The following is a 15,733-nucleotide window of genomic DNA, read 5'->3' as shown; positions in this document are numbered from 1 at the left end:
TATCGGTGTCCCCTTGTGTGCAGACGTCCCACCTCGCTCCACTCGCTGACGGTCCACACCGGACATGGCTGGTCGTTGCAGGTCTCAGTGACAACCCTCTGATACTCGCCGCATTCCCTGTCCGCCTGCCGCCGTCCCAGGTTGTTCATACAGTACGCCTCTCTGCTACGAGTCCCACGTCCACATGTCTTCGAGCACTGTTAGGGGAACAAAATGCACAATCTACTCGCCGAAGTACACAAACGCGTCTTCATGCAGAAGCTGGCGTTCGTATTCGTATTGGGCCATTTCATCAGGCTTTGTTCGGCTCTGCTTGTTAGTTCTCCGTGTTGGTTCAACAGTGTGTTCTATTGGATCATGAAAGACTAGTCTTGCGTACTTTTGGATCATATTTGGAAGATGGCATTCACTACCCGCACTACAAGGTCCATTCGGACCCCGGCCCGTCAACTGCATTTGGACCACCCCGTGCCTTTGGCTGCTTCATTTCACGTTCAATGACTCCGATTGCATCCATTAAAGTGGGTCCAGAATGGCATCTGCAGTCCAGGAATTTCTGATATGAAGGGACGGCAGTGTCAGAACAATACTTGGCACACTATCCTCATTTCTTTGGAGTACTCCATGGTGCCATTAGGGCTGATGTTCAAAGGTAAGCCGGATACGAGTGCGCAGCACAGGAGAGTTTTCTACTCCCTTCGCTACATAAAACAATTCAGAGCATTGTGCGCTCTGTGAAACTGAACCTGCTTTTAAATAAGGCCCTCCTTTTTTCCCGTACCTGAGACCAGGCGCTGTACTGCCAGCTCTTGAGCAGACAGTCCCCGTGGCAGGGTTCTCTGGTCTGAGGTTTTGCGACGTCGCCGCAGGTCCGGGACTCGACTCTCTCGCTCTGCCTCTTCGTCAGGCTGTATTTCATACACTGGACATCCAGGCTGCGGTAGCCCGGGCCACATTTAGCCGAACATTCGCTCTTTCCAGCAACGTGCCACCTGTTTGAGTAGAAATAAGTACGTTTGTTTGTGGACAAATAGGACGGTGGTTCTGCACTTGTATGCCTTTATGTGTTTGCAAAAGTCTCGCACCTGACTTCACAGTCAGTGTTACAGGGCTCAGTAACAGCAACGGGACGAGGTAAGTGTTCGCAGCGCTGGTCCGACACCTCGAGGCGATCGCTCTTGCGTGCACACACCGCTTTTCGCCTCCTCTCGCCTACACATGGCCGGAAACATGCACGAAAAAACAAAACGAAGAGCAAGGTTTGAAACAGAAAGCATCTGGCAGACATCTCACCAGCCAAAGAATATCAAATTTCTTTTGCCGCTCTTCATCATCTCACGGTGGCCTACATCACCCAGCCTCAGGAGCCCGTGTCAGACTCAGACGCCAAATTACATCTCTTTTACTAGATGCTAATGTGCACTCTGACCCACAGGGAGCCTGACATGTGTGCCTCGCCAAGGAAAATTTTAGGGGCTTAGTCAGGTCTAAGGAGAAAGTGTCGGGCGACGTGAGTGGCCAGGGTCAAATTGGGGTTGCCAGAAGGGGGATTAATGGATGTAGGGAATGAGTGAATGAGGTTTTAAATCCAAAAGTGTGGTACAGGGTTGCAAAGGTATGCTTATCCTAATGCATACTGACAAGCAGATCCATGTCCCGGTAATATGACTCCCTCCAATGAGAGCTGTAAGATATTTTATGGTCTTATTAAATTCATGTTTTTTCATATTTTTCTTTGGGGGGGGGGGTGCTAAATAGAAATGCTACACACAGTTCTACAGCCATAAACCTGTACGTTCGTTGTTTTGATGAACCCATCAAAATGGGTATCATATCTCCGAGAGACAGGGATGTCGGTGCTCGGCCAAGATCTTACCCTGACAAATGCGACTGCACTCGAGCCAGGCCCCTGAGGGATCCCACACAAACTGTTCCTTGTGCTCCTCAATGGGTATGTTGAAGGAGTAGCGGACATCTGGGTTGTAGAGGTTTCCCACGCACAACACCTGTGGAAACCGTGGTGGTAAAGATCTAGTCCAGAGATTCATCTGAAGATACTAAAAGCTATATATATTTTTGTGTAGCAGGAAGGGACGAAACACAAAAACGGTGCATAAAATGCGCTCTTGCAACCTGGAGAACGAGCTCCTCCTCGATGCGCTCAGTGCAGTTGATGCGCTCCACTTTTGTGTCTGAGCCGCTGTACTCGATGACAGTTCCCTTGAAGGTGATTTCCCTTTTGAACATCGCCACCACAAAGTTCCCATTCAGAAGAAAGTTGGACTGGCTATCAGATAATGCTAGAAAAAAAAAAAAAAAAAACATATAAACAAAAAAGCTAATTTCTCCACAGTTTTTACTAAACCGCAGGAAACTGTAAATGTGAGCTGATGCAACATAAGCCGAGGAATGTTCACTCCCTAAATATATGTGTGTGTCCCTTGTGGAATTCAGGCTATGGGAATGTTTACATGAAGTTGCAATTTTCATTTCAGGCTATATGTTAAACAAGCAGTCTTGGACTTGCCATCCTATTGTTCTGAAAAGCCATAGTTGCAGGGGAAGTATGGTGAGACACTCTAGGCACTAAATAGCTGTTTTTTGGAGTTGGACTGTGTGACTCTCCTGAGTGACTTATGTTGCAGTGCAAACAAAGGGTCCCCACTCGCTGCAAAAGCAAACAAGTACATAAACATACAGACACATTTACCGCACACAAGAACAGATGGTTGACACACACTTGGCAAACTAACACATAAACACCAAGAGAGTGGCAGGCGATTCTGTCGAAAAACTACGGTTCTCAGAAACATGCAGTTAATTACAAACTGAGCGTGCATGCCCAAGGAGTGTATGTGATTAAGTCTCTAGATGCGATTGTGTTTATACGTAATTCGGCACATTTTTTGGACCCTTGTTAGTCGTCGCTAGCCCAAAGATGACTGTGGGGTCGGTGGGATTTGAAGGCAATCCACAGACTCTGTGTGTTCAACATTGCTCAAGTCCTTCTTTGAAACTGATATTTCACAAAGGTTCCCAAGGCCACAGGAAGCGACAAAGGACTACTTGTGCTGAACGACCTCCTTCTGGAGGTGAACTCCTCCGGTTGACGTCCCCTCATACACATAGCTTTGCACTTTGCAACTGGAGCGCAGGCGTTGTCAGTTTTTAATAAATACTATATAATCGGTCCTCTTGTAGTCCGGTGATATTATCAACAAAGTTCTTCATAATGAACGGGTTGAAGTAGACATTTCAAATACTAATCATGTCTCGTGTGAACTCACTCGATCTGTGGTTGGTCCACGTTAGCAGGAGTCCAACTCCTCACCACATAGCAAGTGCTTTCTGACAATTTGACCTGAGGAAATCTTCAACTCGGCTTGAACCATCTGAAACCACCCTGAAAAAATAGTCCAATCTTTTTTTTTTTTTTTCCTTCCTCATCCTGTCCCTCTCACGTACGAGCACACACACGGAGCCTGATGGGTCTATCTAGCTCTGCGCCGCTACATTCACTTTCAACTCGCCTGGACTCCACATGCCTCTAATTAGCACCTATTGCTGGCTCATTTATCTTTCTCAGGGGCTGACACCACCGTTGGTTTCCAAAACTACCCTTTTTCCTGTGACCAGATGGTCCGACAACCCCTCCGTGTTACATTCATATCGACTCAGTACAAATGAGAGCTCACCTTCCTTGTAATTTCCCAACAGTTTGGGTTAAGGTTGGCCCTTCTCTAAATGCCCTGCTCTAGAGTCCTGGGTCACTGAGTCTGCATGGTTTCTATGACAGCAGAACCGTGATAGCAAATGTTCTGACAGTTGTGAGGACGTAACTTTAGGGTCAAAGGGCGGATAAAAGACTGCAAACTCCTTTTTGCTTTGTTACATTAAAATACTATGCAGCCTGAGTAGGTCTACCTAGGGTCCCTGTGCCTGACAGCACACTCTTCTTCCCGAGGAACGAAAAGGCCTTCTCTGGTCCCACGGGACATCTCATCCTTCCAGCGTGTCCTGGGTCAAATCCAGGGTCTCCAGGTGGAAATGACTGGCATGTTATACCCGGTGAAGATACTTAACAAATACCTAAACCACCTCAACTGGCTCCATTCCACATAAAGGTCCTACTTCAAGCTCACCTCAGATTACAGGGCTCTACTGCTTATCTCTATGTCCAGCCTCTCAGTGGTGAAATTCATTAAAACCGCACCTGAGAATTTTTTTTTTTGTGGCCCACTGGTAGGCAATGGAACACAAATGGACTTTTGAGCTGAAAGCTTCAGTTCCGGGCTAAACTCCTTTTTCACCAAAATACACTGCTTGCATCACTCCTGAAATTACACCTATTTGCCCATCTGACTCGCAGCACATCCTACCCTCACTTTGAGGTAGCCGAACTCTTCCACTTTCAGCAGTCAGTCCCCTCTAGACATGTTAATTCAGGCCCCATGGGACAGAACCGTGACCTCTGACCAGGGGGTGTTGACTTTTATCCCCAGCACTTCAAACCACACCAGATTTTATATAGTGCTGGAGTTCATATGGTGATGAGGCCAACAAGACCATGTCATCTGCAAAGAGCAGAAAAGGCAGTCCCGAGTTCTCAGTAATGGAGTGATTCCTTCTCTCAGATTGTGCCAAGAGAGCTGTTTCACAAATACCATGAAAAGAAAGAGTAACAACAGGCAGCGCTGTCATAGCCTGAAATGATAGGAGATCTGTTTGCCGATGTGCCGAGAAATCGGACATTCCAAGTGACAGCAATGCTGAGACTTGCGAAAATGACACTATAAAGCTTCTCCAGCTCTTCAAACATATGTAGGCACAATTAGCAGACCTTCATAAGCCCTCCAGAGTCCCTGGTAGACCCAGACGACTTCTCCATTTGTTTCTCCAGAATCAAGGGTTCAACGATTAGCTATAGCCTGCTTGCGAGCTCCCTTGCAGAATCTTTCTCAAAGAGGCTGAGCAGTGTGATCTCCCTGTCATTGCAAGTCACGCTCTTTCTTTTTAAAGGAAATGGGCGAGGCAACGTCCATGAACTCCATACCACACTGAGGAGACATGTCACACAACTGAATAACCTCTTGGCGACTTCCATTATGTCCAGAAGTTTACTAAAGTATTCCAGTACAACCTCAACCGCAAGTGAAGTTAAGGAGTTCTTTGACTCTGGATTTTGTTGGACAGTGGACAGAGAACGTTAAAGTCAACAAGTATCCCCCCCCCGCTGAAATGTCTTTGGCCAAAGCTTACTTCCCTTCCCTAAATTGCGAGACAGCTCACCAGAGCCTCCTCAAGTCAATCTGAAAGTACTTCTCCTTGGCCTCTCCAAACTCCTTCAACACCCGGATTATTTCTTCCATGACCATTCAACCACTGCCCCTCCTAGCCCTTATATAATTGTCAGCAGTTCAGGGGGGACCCAATCACACCTGCAAGACCTTTTTTCTTAGTTTATCAGCTTCCTTCATTGCTACTGTCCACAAAGGAGTTCTTAGGTTGCTGCTAATTTAACGAACATTCAGATACCACGTCACTCCACTCCTGGAATACAGGAGAAAGCCATTTAAACCCTTATTTGAGAAGTTACCCACATTAAGCTCTAACCAACAGCAAAGAACAACTTTTCCAGGTCTGTCCATCAGACTTCCTCTCCACTTGATCCATCCTACCATCAGTTGGTGATCAGCTAATAGCTCTGCTCCTCTCTCCATCCGAACATTTGAGACGTACAGCCACAGGGGCAACGATATAACAACGGTAAATCAATAATCTTTGGCTTAAGGAGTCAGAGAAATACGGTATGTGTATAGATGTACCGCTTCTTGTTTAAACACTGTGCCACTCTACACTTTGCACTGAAGTGAAATACCTAAAGACCACTCGGTTAGCACTGACCCCCCTCCCACTGCCCACGTGGGCGGTGAAGTCTCCCAGGAGAACTATGAACAATGTCCTGGATGGGGCACCATTCATTCACTCGCAAAGGGCTACGGATACTATGACCGGCCTGCTCGGCACTTAAAATGCAAACAACTGTCAAGGATCTCCTTTCCTCTCGAAGGATTTGCAAGTACGCCAACCCTGCCGTTCAGTGGGAAACACTCCAGCACACTGGCAGCCAACTGGAGACTTGTAAGCATCCCTTCACCTGCCGGAGGCCTTTCACCCTGGCAACTCCAAAACAAAGTCCACCCCTCCCCGGTAGCTCGGTCATAAAATGAGAACTATGCATGGAAGTACCCCTTCTGGCGCCGACTCACCAGAGAACATGTCCCTCAAACCACTTTGCCTTATCAAGTCATACTCACATCGCTGCCTCGCTATGCTCCTGAATGTTGAGGAAACTTTTGTGATATAAAAAAAGGACACTTGTATGGCCTTTTTATCGATGACAATTAATTTTTTTGTTTCTCTGGAGGCTTTTTGAGGGAATCTAAGGATCGTGTGGAACCTGCACCTATGGCTGTACCGTGAACAGTAATTTTGACTGATGAGTAAGATATGTTGAAAAAGAACTGACATTAAACTACGATATCCTCGGGGTATGTTCAGATAACGGTTCCCCTCCACTGACGCATTCGTAGAGCCCACTTACCGAGGTAGTTGTCATCCTCTGGCTTCCCAGAGTAGCTGACCTGTTTGATATCGATGTTGGTGGCGCCAGCTGGGATCCGGACCACAGTGTTGTAACCTGAGGAAAATTAAGGACAAAGTGTAACAAAGAGAGAGTCAGAGTCAGACTGGAGCCGAAAGCCATTAAAACTTTAAAGTTTCAAAAGAGACAATGTGGCTACAACAACATTAGCATTCGGTTACATCTTCTCATGATGCTTCACTTTTGATACAACAAACCCACTTTCTTCTTTTCCTTTGGGTTGCTCCACCACGGAGAATCATCTAACCCTCTCCTCTGCATCCTCTCGCTGTCCTCTTTCACCCATCCATAAACCTCCCCTTTGGCCCTCCTCTCAACCTCCTGTTTGGTAGTTCCAACCTCAGCATCCTTCTACCCAGATCTTCACCATCACCCCTCTGTCTACTTCAGATTCATCTCAGTATGACTTTATCTCCCAAACATCTAGCATGTGCTGTCCCTCCAATGGATTCATTTCGGATCCTCTCAATGCCAAAAAGAACCTCCACACCTCTGTTGCCTCCAGCTTTGCCTCTTGTCTTCCCCTCAGTAGCTCTAAACTAGACCTCATCCGTCTTCTACTCCTTCCCCTTCATTCTCGCCAATGCTCTATGCTCAACAACTTCTCTCCTACTCTTACAACCAGGTGTCTCCACCTCTTCTCCACCCTTTCTTCTCCATTGCTCTGAACCGTTGACCCTCAGTGCTCACAATCCTCCACTTTCTTTATCTCCACTCCCTGTAGCCTCGCCGTTCCACTTGGGTCCCTCTCGTTCCACTCGTTGGCCTGTGCCATCTTGCTGCAGCGAGCCACCAACCCAGATACAAGCAGAGCACGAATGAATCACGAGGGTACGGTAACGACATCTTTGAGCCTTCATCACACGTCTTGCGATGGGATGGATGTATTGGTTTTGGCCATTGTTTGGTTGTTTGGTGCAATTACATCATGGATCTCTTCCTCGTGAGTTGAGTCAGGTACACAACCTGTGGGTCCAATGGGATTAAACTGTGACATTTGAAGTCATATCATGAATATACAGGGGTGGGGAGAGTGGAATAGGAGTAAAGAGCTGGGGTGTGATCTGATGAGCCAACAAACTGAGCCACTCGGGGGCAGCACTTGGACTGTATATCTCTTAATCAACCACGCAGATATCACAAGTGATAAGGTGGCACGAGAAGCTTTCTCAAATTCTGACTGGCGACTTTAAAAAAAAAAAAAAAAAAAAAAGAAGTTCCCCGGCCCCTGGGGGGCAGGATGGAAAACATGAAACTGAAGGAACGTGATATGGACAAGCCATCAAAAGCCTCTAAGATCCCTCAGCTTAGCAAATGACCACACACAAAATCCTCCGCCGCCACAGACTGACCCAGGGGTGTACGGTTAACCCGCCACCCAGGGGAGGGGGGGGGAAGGAGGCAAAGCTATGCCGCTCGTGAGGAATGGCGGGGTTTACCTCAAACATGCATCCCTTGCCGAGACCAATAAAAACAATATCGCAGGATTAATAGTTTGAGGCAAAAGACCGGGTTGCTTCTTGGCACAGGTTTCCTGTTTGCTCTATTTTTCTGTGGTTTGTTTATCAAGTCTGGAGTTCTTGGTTCTTGTACAATGGACTGATTGGGGTATGCGGTTGTCATCGCTTGACTCAGGAAAGAGGACAACCCTGCCTTGCATCGTCCCGTGGGGAGGCTACCACTTTTTTTGGAAGGCAACTCCACCGACCAATCGGGCATGGAGCGTAAGCTTGGGACTGATCACCTGCAGCTGGACGCCTTTTCCTGAGGGTGTGTAGTGTTGAGGCAGAAACCCCACAGGAAATCAAGGTGAACTACTGAACATGTGCTCCCAAATTCAGGCTTGTTTTTCACCAGTCTCTCGTATGTGTCAGATTACAACATCCCATCCTGGGTTTACTGAATCTGCAGGCGTGAGCCACGGACCCGTGACTCCTGAGTGATCACTCCAGGAAACATGATCACCTGCTGAAAGATAAAATCAGTCTACGGTGTCTGATGGTTTCTTAAGCATCTCCGAAGCACAATTTGACCATAGAAGAAAAAGAGGGGAACAAATTTTTGTCTCATTCATACTTTAGGAGTCAATTTGGGGTCTCCATTGAAGCTCATGCATGTTTTTTGGTGGAAGCTCTACCCATTGCACTGCTGTGCGCCCCTTAATCAAATTTCACCCCCATCGTCTTATAAAACTTACAGTGACGATTCCAATAATCCACAAACTGACCCTTCTTCTACAAAGAGATGAAAAATGCCCATCCATTTTTACATTTTCTGCAGATGTTTGGTTTTAATTTACTCCCCAGTCAGCCCAGGGCTTGCATCTGCTGCACGAGTCCAGGGATTATCACCACTATTATCACCACAGAGATACCGCAGACATTGATTCTATGCAATTGATTATATGCAGACTTTCAGGAAAGTAAATATGATGGCGTCCAATCCGACACGTTCGGATGATCAGGTGAATTAACTTTCCTAGGTTAAAGCCTCGGCTCAGGTGAATTGTATCCAAATTTCTTTTCCCCAAACACCGATGTGTCTGAAACCGCAGCTCTGACGCTTCTTATTTGGAATCTTAATTTTCTGCGCCGCAGGGAAAAGAAGCCTGCGGGGGGGAGAAATGCTAATTCTTCAGCCGTGATCCTGCTGGGACCTTTAAAAAAACAGATCGAATGCGCGCGGCGGTCGAGTGATGTCAAATCTGAGTGTGCAGATCAAGCACCTAATTACTTTTTCGAGCTTCAGACGTCGGTTTCCCTGCCTTCCCCTAATTTGGGGCACAAATTGCCGCCTGCTGTCAAAACCCTGTGTTTATACGCAAGCAGGCATGACATCATATCATATATGAAATTACACAAGGGGAGTCCTGTAACCACGGCGATATCGGATACCCGGTGAGTTGCGCCGATATGGGGTTCGCTAAAAGAAGGATACTACCGTTCGCCCTCTCATTCACAGAGACGTACTTTCAACCGAGTGGGAACTGGCGTAAATATACGGTTGGTTCAGCGGCAGCTCGTAATTCGATGCAAGGCGAGGACGGGGATGAGGACTCACCGTACTGCGCGTCATTGAAGGTGCCCGCCAGAGTTTTGCACGAGGAGTTATCGCCTCCGCACACGCCACACTTGTCGTTCCTGGCCTTCGAGTTGAGCACGTGGTCGCAGCCGGCTTGCTGGGGGGGGGGGGGGGGGGGGGAGAATTTGTGATTCGGTGATTCGCATAATTCCTTAAAGCGGTAAAGTCGGAGATCCGGATATGTTTTATTCGTGTAAAAATGGACTGTGCAGGTTGTACGATTCGGAAACGGCTATCGTGGTCCGTGATCGCTTTTCCAGGACATGCTGGAGGTTTTTCCAATTTGTCTTTCTGCAATTTTCCTTGCGCGGGATTGGGTTGTCATGCTTTAAATATCTGGAGCGCGAGATGAATCGGGATTTCGGACACTCGGGCGTACCCTGCAGAGGCCCTGGACGCAGATGTCGTACGTGTCCGGACCGCAAGGCGTGCCGTCGACGACGCGGTCCTTCAGCTGATAGTACGCCGTGGTCCCGGCCACCCGGCAGAAGAGCTTGCACCGATCCTTCATCAGAACTGGAGGGGAAGAAAGGAAGCGACTGGGGTTAAATGATCTTAATAAATGAAAAGAGCACGGTTCAAATATTTGTACTCAAAGCTATTCGTCAAGGTGTCGGTTTACCCACTGCAAGGCTGCCAAAACCCAATCCTTTGTTTGTAATAATCACTTTGCATCCCTGAGAGCGCGGTGAGCCGAGGGGCGCGTCAATTAAATGCATGAATCAGACACGGCGCTCGTTGCCAGGAGGTAATATCATGTAGCCGGCGACGGGGTTTGCATGTAGCTCTCGACCGATGGGCGTGCAAAGGACGCGGGGTATTTTAGTCCAAAAGAAAAAAAAAAACAACGAAAAAACCCGAGGCTGCAGCATCTGCAGCTTCAACCGACTGGAACATTTGCAGATCAAATAAAAACCGTTTTGTTGTTAAGATAAATTCAAATGAATTTCATGTGTCTAGAATTCACCTCTTCTTTTTCTTTGATTGTTTGTTTAGCAGCATTCCCTATTTTATCTATGTTATATCTAGATTGTTTGTGTATTATATCTTTATCATATCAATAGTATGCCATTATTTTGTCTGTGATATTTACATAATCGTCTGTCACATGTCTATTATTTCTATATGAAGTCTACATTATAACTGTATTGATAGAATTTCTTCATAATATCAATATTATATTTATGTTACATCTGTACTTTATATGTTTATTATATCTATCTTGTCACAATATTATGTTTATATTATATCTTTATTCTATCTGTATTATAGACCTACAGACTGACATCGTCCTTCTCCTTCTTGTTTAACAAAACCCAAAATTATGAAAAATAATACACAATTACAACCCCCCCAAAAAAACTATTGATACAGTCTGATTGAAGAAAAAAAATTCAAACATTTCACGTGTTCATATTTGTTTTCTTCTTAATTTGTGCGGAGTTTGCATGTTCTCCCCGTGTCTGTGTGTGTGTTTTCTCCGTGTTCTCCGGTTTCGTCCCACAAAACATGTCGCGGGTTAACTGGAAAAAAACGGAAAAATTGCCCCGAATGAGTGAGTGAATGTTTCTACGTCTGTATTTGCGATTGACCCGCGACCAGTTCAGGGTGAACCCCACCTGGCGCCCGATGACGGCTGGGATGGGCTCAATCCCCCGTGACCCCAGAAGATAGATGCAAGGATGGAATATTACAGACACATTTACACCCTATCAATCGTTTTTTTCAGCTTATCATAAACTGTGAGCTCTTTTTGCATTTTTTTTCCTTTACTGATTTCTAAATGCATTGTTTTTAGAGACGAAACTGATTCACGGTTGACGCACTAGATTAGCAGATTCTAAATCGCTCAAACTGAGAGGGGGATCGGTTGTACGCGTGAATATGTGACTCTCCGGTTCGGGCGTCAGCCGGCTCTGGACGGCAGGATAAGATACAGCAAATGAATGAATGTTTGAAAACGTCAAGTAATAGCCAGCATTTTAAAGAAAAATCCGCAATTGCGCGCTCAGCTTGATGTAACTAATCATTCTCTTTGATGCTAAGAGTTTGTTAGCGCTAGCGTGTTGTTCCACTCACTGCCGCTGTACTTGGGGACCCAGCGGACGGTGGGAGGTAGACCGTTGATGTTGAAGTGCTTGCCGTCGAACTGAGAGCACTGCTCCTCGCGGAAGTCTCTCCGTCCTCGCGGACATGGCTCAGTGTTGCAGGAGCGGAACTTCATCCTGCGTCCCACGCAGAACTTCCCGCCGTTTCTGGGCCTGGAGGGGACAAGGGGAGGATTTAAGATCCTTTTCTGGATGTTTTGGCGAGGGGATGGACTGCCTTTGCTGCCCCTCTTTGCTAAATCTGACATACTGGCTTTCAAAAGTCCGTGAAATCTCCATCATTCCTTCTTACTCAGGTTTGTTGCAGTCTCTGGTGGTGCTCCGTGTTCCTCCGCCGCAAGACCTGGAGCAGAGGCTGTAGGGCCCCCAGGGGCCCCACTCCCCATGCACCGGCTGCAGGTACAACTCTTTGTTCACGCACATCCCGTGCCTGCAGTACTGCCAGGAGAAAACACACACACACACACACACACACACAAAAAAACACGCATGAACGCTATTAAAGACTTCCGTCCTGTTTGCGTGTAACCAAACCACCCGCCGCCGCTGCAAAGAGATACGAGGGAGTCCCTTTTCCCTGGAAGAATGCGGGACAAGACGGCGTCTGTCCTCGGAGGCAACGCGGCGTCCGGGCAGATAGGCGCAGGAAGCGGCGGCACCTCGATAAGGAAACTCTAGAGGCGTGATAACACGACCCCCGGTAAAAACGATCCGGGACATACTCTCAATGGATATCTGCGATTAAGCTTCAGCCGTTTCCTTGCCGACGGGAGTTTATAGGAATTCACGATGTTGCAGTTCTGGAGGAGAACACCTGCGGAACGGCCGAACCCCCTGCGCAGAAAATAAGCGCAAAGGACGACGCCGGCGCTGCACGATCTGGAACCTTCCCCACCCAACGTGCATGTGTTCCCCGCACTCACGGGGGCTAATGACGGAGTGTAAAGTCTGCGCACCATGACAGGCAGGTGTTAACGGCCGCGGGGTAGTACGGGCCGAGAAAAAAAAAAAAAAAAAAAAAACCCAAACAAACATTCCCATAATCCCTTGAGTAAAGGTTTTTTCCACGTGTGATTCAACTTTAGACGCAAAGCCAAGGCGCGGCTGGAAAATGGGCGTTAAATGAAGCGGTCGCAGGCTCGGGCAGGAATGCGCAAATGTTTTTTTTCTAATTGATTTCGCTCAGACGTAAGAAACCAGGTGTTAATCTGTTAAAGGGAAACCGTCAGATCGGTCATTTTTACTCGTCTCCCGGCGTTTTTCGGCACCTTCCAACAGCCCCGTCGCACCAAAACAACCGTCAGATGGAGTGTCCAGTGGCTGCCCCCCCCCCCTCGTCCCTCTTGAGGAGCAGACGGGACCACCGGGGCGCAGGCTGACTGTCAAACACATAGTGTGTGTGTGAGTGTGTGTGTGTGTGTGTGTGTGAGCATCAGCGGGGCCTCCGAGGCATTCCGACCCCCTCCGCTGGCACCCTGTGTTTACAGCCGTTTTGTTTGGCCCTGAAAAGGTGATGTGGGTGAAAAGAAGAAAGACTGGACGCCGGTGGAAGGAGGGGGGACAACATCTGTGTGAGATGATGTATGTGCGGGTTGTGTGTGTGAGTGTGTGTGTGTGTGAGAGAGAGAGAGAGTGCTAATCTGGAGGAATTGAACCGATTGCTCCGGCGCAGGCGTGGCTTTTGGATTCGCGGACAAGGGGGGGGTTCAATTCCAATTAGCCCTCGGAGCAGGAAGAGGTGAATGGCGGCCTCTGCGGAGTTCAGGCACGCACTCATGGGTCGGGGTTGGGGGGCGGGGAGGCGCCTTTCCTAGAAAGGTCGTCAAAATTTGCCCTCGATTCGGAATGCGGTGAGGCGTTTGAGCAAAAAAAAAAAAGGCGAAAAAAAAAAAAAAAAAAAAAAAAAAAGGTCTCGCAAGGGGAAAGCCGTCCAGCTGGGACGTGTTTCGAATTAGGAATTTCCCAAAAGGCACACAAAAACGTGCACGTATGCCGCACGCATCTCGCGAAAACTTCTCCGTTCACACGCTCGGCGAGAAGCAACTCTGCTCGGACGACACGGACGGATCAGGAGAGCGGTTAACCCCCGCGTTGGGAACGCTCTCCGGGGACGGCGGCATCTGCTCTGAGCTCTTCAGCCGGCTGCTTCGGGAGCCGGCGCCCTGTAATTGGCAGGAAACGGTCGCAGGGAGCACCTCGTTTCTGAACCCGGGGCCATACATCACCGCCGCAATGAGAAGGCAAAGGGTCTGATTTAAAAAGCCCTCCGACTCTTTCATTTCGCCGCGGCAATTTCCCAAAAGCCGTCACCTTTCATGTGCTGCGGTGTCTTTCTTTCTTTTCTTTCTTTCTTTCTCGTGGCCCTGACTTTCCGAGTTAACTTTGGCTTCGCCCCGGAGCGAAAACAAAAAAAAAACAAAAAAAAACAAAGTGTGAAGACGGGGGGAGGAGCGGGACACGGAGGGAGAAAAGCCAAGTGAGAGAATACGACGCAACCGTGACCCCGGTCGACCCCCCCCCGTCTTACGGAATCACTTTCAATTCCCTGCGAACTCTGTTCCAAGAGGGGTGAACTTGCTCCGTTGAATCCCAGGTCGTGGTAAATCTGCAAATCTGTTCTTCTCAATGATCGTCCGCTGCTTAGAAACCACCTCACTCGAAGGAATCTGGCACTTTATCCGCCGCATGTACTAGCATTCACGCTTTCTGCTAACATTGCTAGAAAGAATACAAAGCCATCCTGATTAGTGGAACCGATGGAAGGCGAGAGGGCGTGAAGGTAGCCGGCGCCGGAGGAGACGGTTGGACGGAGGGAGATGGTCGGCTGTGGTGACCCCTGAAGGGAGCAGCCCGAAGAAGAAAAACACAAAAAGCGACACCTTCCTGTTAATTAAAAAAAAAAAAATCACGACAGCTGCAGCACTTCTTGATAACTTACACCCGGAAGGTTGGCGGTTCCTTTCCCGGTCGCTCCTATCCTACCCTTCGGCGTGACACCAAACCCACCGGCTCCATTCCCGATGGTCTGGTTAGCGCCTGGCTAACCATAAGTGGATTTACCGTTGCGTTGACGTTTCATAATATTCCGAAAAGTTGCTTTTACATCCGACAAAATACAGAGATGCAACCCTTCACGCTCTCATTCCCGTTCATTCATTGCCAACTGCTGTCATTGGATTGGACGAAAGACGGGGCTCCCCCTGGACCGGCCACACGTCCATTGCAGGGCTCTGCAATTTTGAGAGCCAGAAAAGAAAACTCTCCGGTACGACTTTAACGGGGACAAAATCGAAGTGGCGCCAACCTGCAAAATGCTGCTGGGAGCCACACCGGACACACAATCCGAGCATTTGCCTCCACACACACACACACACACACACACACATACACTCGAGTCCTCCCAGCTGCCAGGAGACTCCGGGAAACACTCGTCGCCTCAGCCGGCAGAACCTGGGCTTCACATAACCTCCGCTGAGATGTGAATCTTCTGCGGGAAGCTGTAAAAACGGCCAGGGGAGGGACCGGTTTATTTTTCTAATAACAAAAACCCAATAAATCTGAGCTCGGCCTCCCATTCGTCCCGCCGCTACTCCCCGAATGACAAGCGTTAAATCAAAAAAATTTGGAGGAGCCACTTCATCGTGGCCGTCGTCGCGCAAAATGACCAAAAACGAGTGGAAACGCTAAACAAACAAAAATAAAAAATGTTTAACTTCCGTTTCAATGGCGAGTCCGGCTACCACTTGACGGAGGGACGTCGCTCATCGGCTCTTAAGCCAGGCATTTAGAGTATGCACGCAAACATACTAAGGATGTGCACGCTAGCGCGCCAGATGCAAGCACTCGCGCCAAACAGCTCAACACACAGGAACAGACGGGG

General features: G+C 48.2%; 1 protein-coding gene across 1 annotated transcript in view; it reads right to left on the bottom strand.

Moving 5' to 3' along the window:
* LOC147232549 (A disintegrin and metalloproteinase with thrombospondin motifs 20) overlaps positions 1 to 15,733 on the bottom strand; it is a 78,395-nt gene that overhangs the window by 29,209 nt on the left and 33,453 nt on the right. The window contains exons 12-21 of the mRNA XM_086149440.1: positions 12,146 to 12,291; positions 11,825 to 12,006; positions 10,125 to 10,261; positions 9,725 to 9,842; positions 6,605 to 6,700; positions 2,134 to 2,300; positions 1,877 to 2,006; positions 1,086 to 1,212; positions 782 to 992; positions 33 to 197 (exon numbers count right to left, since the gene is read on the bottom strand). Coding sequence (XP_086005566.1) covers positions 33 to 197; positions 782 to 992; positions 1,086 to 1,212; positions 1,877 to 2,006; positions 2,134 to 2,300; positions 6,605 to 6,700; positions 9,725 to 9,842; positions 10,125 to 10,261; positions 11,825 to 12,006; positions 12,146 to 12,291 — 1,479 coding nt within the window. The remainder of the gene's footprint in view (positions 1 to 32; positions 198 to 781; positions 993 to 1,085; positions 1,213 to 1,876; positions 2,007 to 2,133; positions 2,301 to 6,604; positions 6,701 to 9,724; positions 9,843 to 10,124; positions 10,262 to 11,824; positions 12,007 to 12,145; positions 12,292 to 15,733) is intronic.

This window comes from Fistularia commersonii, chromosome 7, assembly GCF_037954325.1.
Source record: "Fistularia commersonii isolate RoL2024-O1a breed Wild chromosome 7, RoL_Fcom_v1.0, whole genome shotgun sequence".
Classification (NCBI taxonomy): domain Eukaryota; kingdom Metazoa; phylum Chordata; class Actinopteri; order Syngnathiformes; family Fistulariidae; genus Fistularia; species Fistularia commersonii.
The sequence above is the reverse complement of the archived record's forward strand: the minus strand, read 5'-3'. Positions and strand labels throughout refer to the sequence as shown.